This window comes from Acanthamoeba castellanii (assembly GCF_000313135.1).
Source record: "Acanthamoeba castellanii str. Neff unplaced genomic scaffold scf7180000083609, whole genome shotgun sequence".
Classification (NCBI taxonomy): Eukaryota; Discosea; order Longamoebia; family Acanthamoebidae; genus Acanthamoeba; species Acanthamoeba castellanii.
The window spans coordinates 2,797-4,677 of record NW_004457333.1 but is presented as its reverse complement, the minus strand read 5'-3'; the positions used below and the strand labels follow the sequence as shown (position 1 = coordinate 4,677).

The 1,881-nt window shown below is 63.1% G+C and overlaps 1 protein-coding gene across 1 annotated transcript in view; it reads left to right on the top strand.

Moving 5' to 3' along the window:
* Window positions 1-146: 146 nt before the first annotated feature.
* ACA1_305160 (uncharacterized protein) overlaps window positions 147-1,881 on the top strand; it is a gene marked incomplete at both ends in the record, with an annotated part of 2,017 nt that continues 282 nt past the window's right edge. The window contains 5 exons of the mRNA XM_004335682.1: window positions 147-188; window positions 278-683; window positions 759-887; window positions 955-1,101; window positions 1,179-1,792. Coding sequence (XP_004335730.1) covers window positions 147-188; window positions 278-683; window positions 759-887; window positions 955-1,101; window positions 1,179-1,792 — 1,338 coding nt within the window. The remainder of the gene's footprint in view (window positions 189-277; window positions 684-758; window positions 888-954; window positions 1,102-1,178; window positions 1,793-1,881) is intronic.

Genomic DNA, 1,881 nt, shown 5'->3' with positions numbered 1-1,881 from the left:
TGGTGGGTCGCCTCTAGTCGCTGTTGAAGTACGTTGACAAGGAGAACCCGGAGTACGCACCGCTGGCCAAGGCCTACGAGGAGATCAAAAACGTGGTCGATCAGGTCAACAAGCGCGCGCAACAGGAGGAGGACGTGCACAAGGTGATGGACCTCCAGTCCGCCGTCGAACTCGTCCACGGTCCAGAGGTTCGTGGCCCCCACACCCACCCGCATGGACCCACACCTAACAAAACTGGTGTCTCACATGGCCCTCGCTGTTGGTTGCTCTGCACCAGGTGTACAAATTTTGTGAGTGGGGCCGCCACATTGTCAAGGAGGGGTCGGTGCGCCTCCTGGGCGGCAGGCGCAAGTCCAAGAACCAGGACTTCCACCTGGTGCTGTTCAACGATAAGATCGCGCTGTTCCGGGTCAAGGCCAAGGGCAAGCGCAAGGGCTACAAGGTGCTCAACATCTGGGAGGGCCACATGCTCTCCTGCTCACCGCTCGAGTGCCCGCCGCCGACGCTCCCCGCGAGCTCGCCCAGCCAGGGGTCGACGCCGCCCGTCAACCGTCTGCGCGCCTTCTCGCGCAACAACACCGACAACGTCCTCACTTCTCCTCGGACCGTCAGCCCCGCCCATTCGTCGCCTCGGGGCCGTTCGGTGCGCAACTTGCGCGAAGAGACAGAGACCATCGACGAAGGTACCTTCGTGTGAGCGTGTGCGGCGGTGTGTGTGTGTGTGTGTGTGCATATGAATCTGACCGGCAACTTCAAAGAGTGCGGGCTCAGGCTGGTGGAGAAGGAAAAGGAGTGGATCGAATACCGGGTGCTCTTTAGCAGTGTGACGGAGAAGGAGGACTGGATCGCCAAGATGAAGGTCCTCAAGGTGGAATTCCAGGGCTCGGGTACGCGTCCTCCCTCGTGTCTGTGTGATCAAGCTGGGCTTACACTTCTCCTCCTCCTCCTCTGTAGAGGGCTCTGGAGATGCCAAGGCAATCTCGCCCGACGCTGTCAACGCGCTGGTGTGGGAGAAGAGGTACCATCTGGAGGTCGGCATACGAACTGAGCTGAAGCGGGTGCTGGACACCACCACGCACCAGCTCAACGAAGCGCGTGATGGTACGGCGCGCGCACACCACACCACACACACACCAAATGACCCATGGACGCTCACGCCCACGCATTCTTGCGCACAGAGATCGAGGCTTTGAAAAAGGAGAGGGAGAAGCTCAAGAAGAAGGTCGCGCGCCTGAAGGAGGGCAAGAAGAAGAAGGAGCAGCGCGAGAGGGAGAAGAAGGAGGAGCGTAAGGAGGTCGGCCGGCGGGCCAAGGAGCGAGACCGGGTCCAGCAGGCGGAAGAGAAGAAGCCCAAGGACAGGGACTGGCTGAACATCGGCGGCCGGCTGCGAAGCCTCTCGTCCGAAATCGACGAAGTCATCTTCCAGCGGTTCGAGCACCAGGACCAGGTCCAGCAGCTGCGCGCCAACAACAGGCCGGGCGGCCTCAGCCACTCGGTCGAAATGCCGCGCGTCGAGGAGTCGTCAGACAACAACGGAGCCCAGCCGCGCACCAAGAACGGGGACAAGGGCAAGTCCACGACGCTCGGGCGCAAGTCGATGGTCACGACCCACCGACGGAAGGAGCGCGACCGCATGCTCTTCCTCGACCTCCCCTTCCGCGCAACAGCCAGTTCGTCGACCTCTCGCGGTGGCGCCGACGCATCCACCACCGGCGGCGACGAGCCCCCAAAGCCCTGCAGCGCACGCGAGCCGCGGACCCGGCCCGACGGCGCGCAGGGGTCGCCCAAGCCCGTGCGTGTCAAGAAGTCGACGCCGACGACGAAGGACCACGAACCGCTGACCGGCGGCGGGGCGGAAGCGTCGTTGTCGAAGTCGTCGCC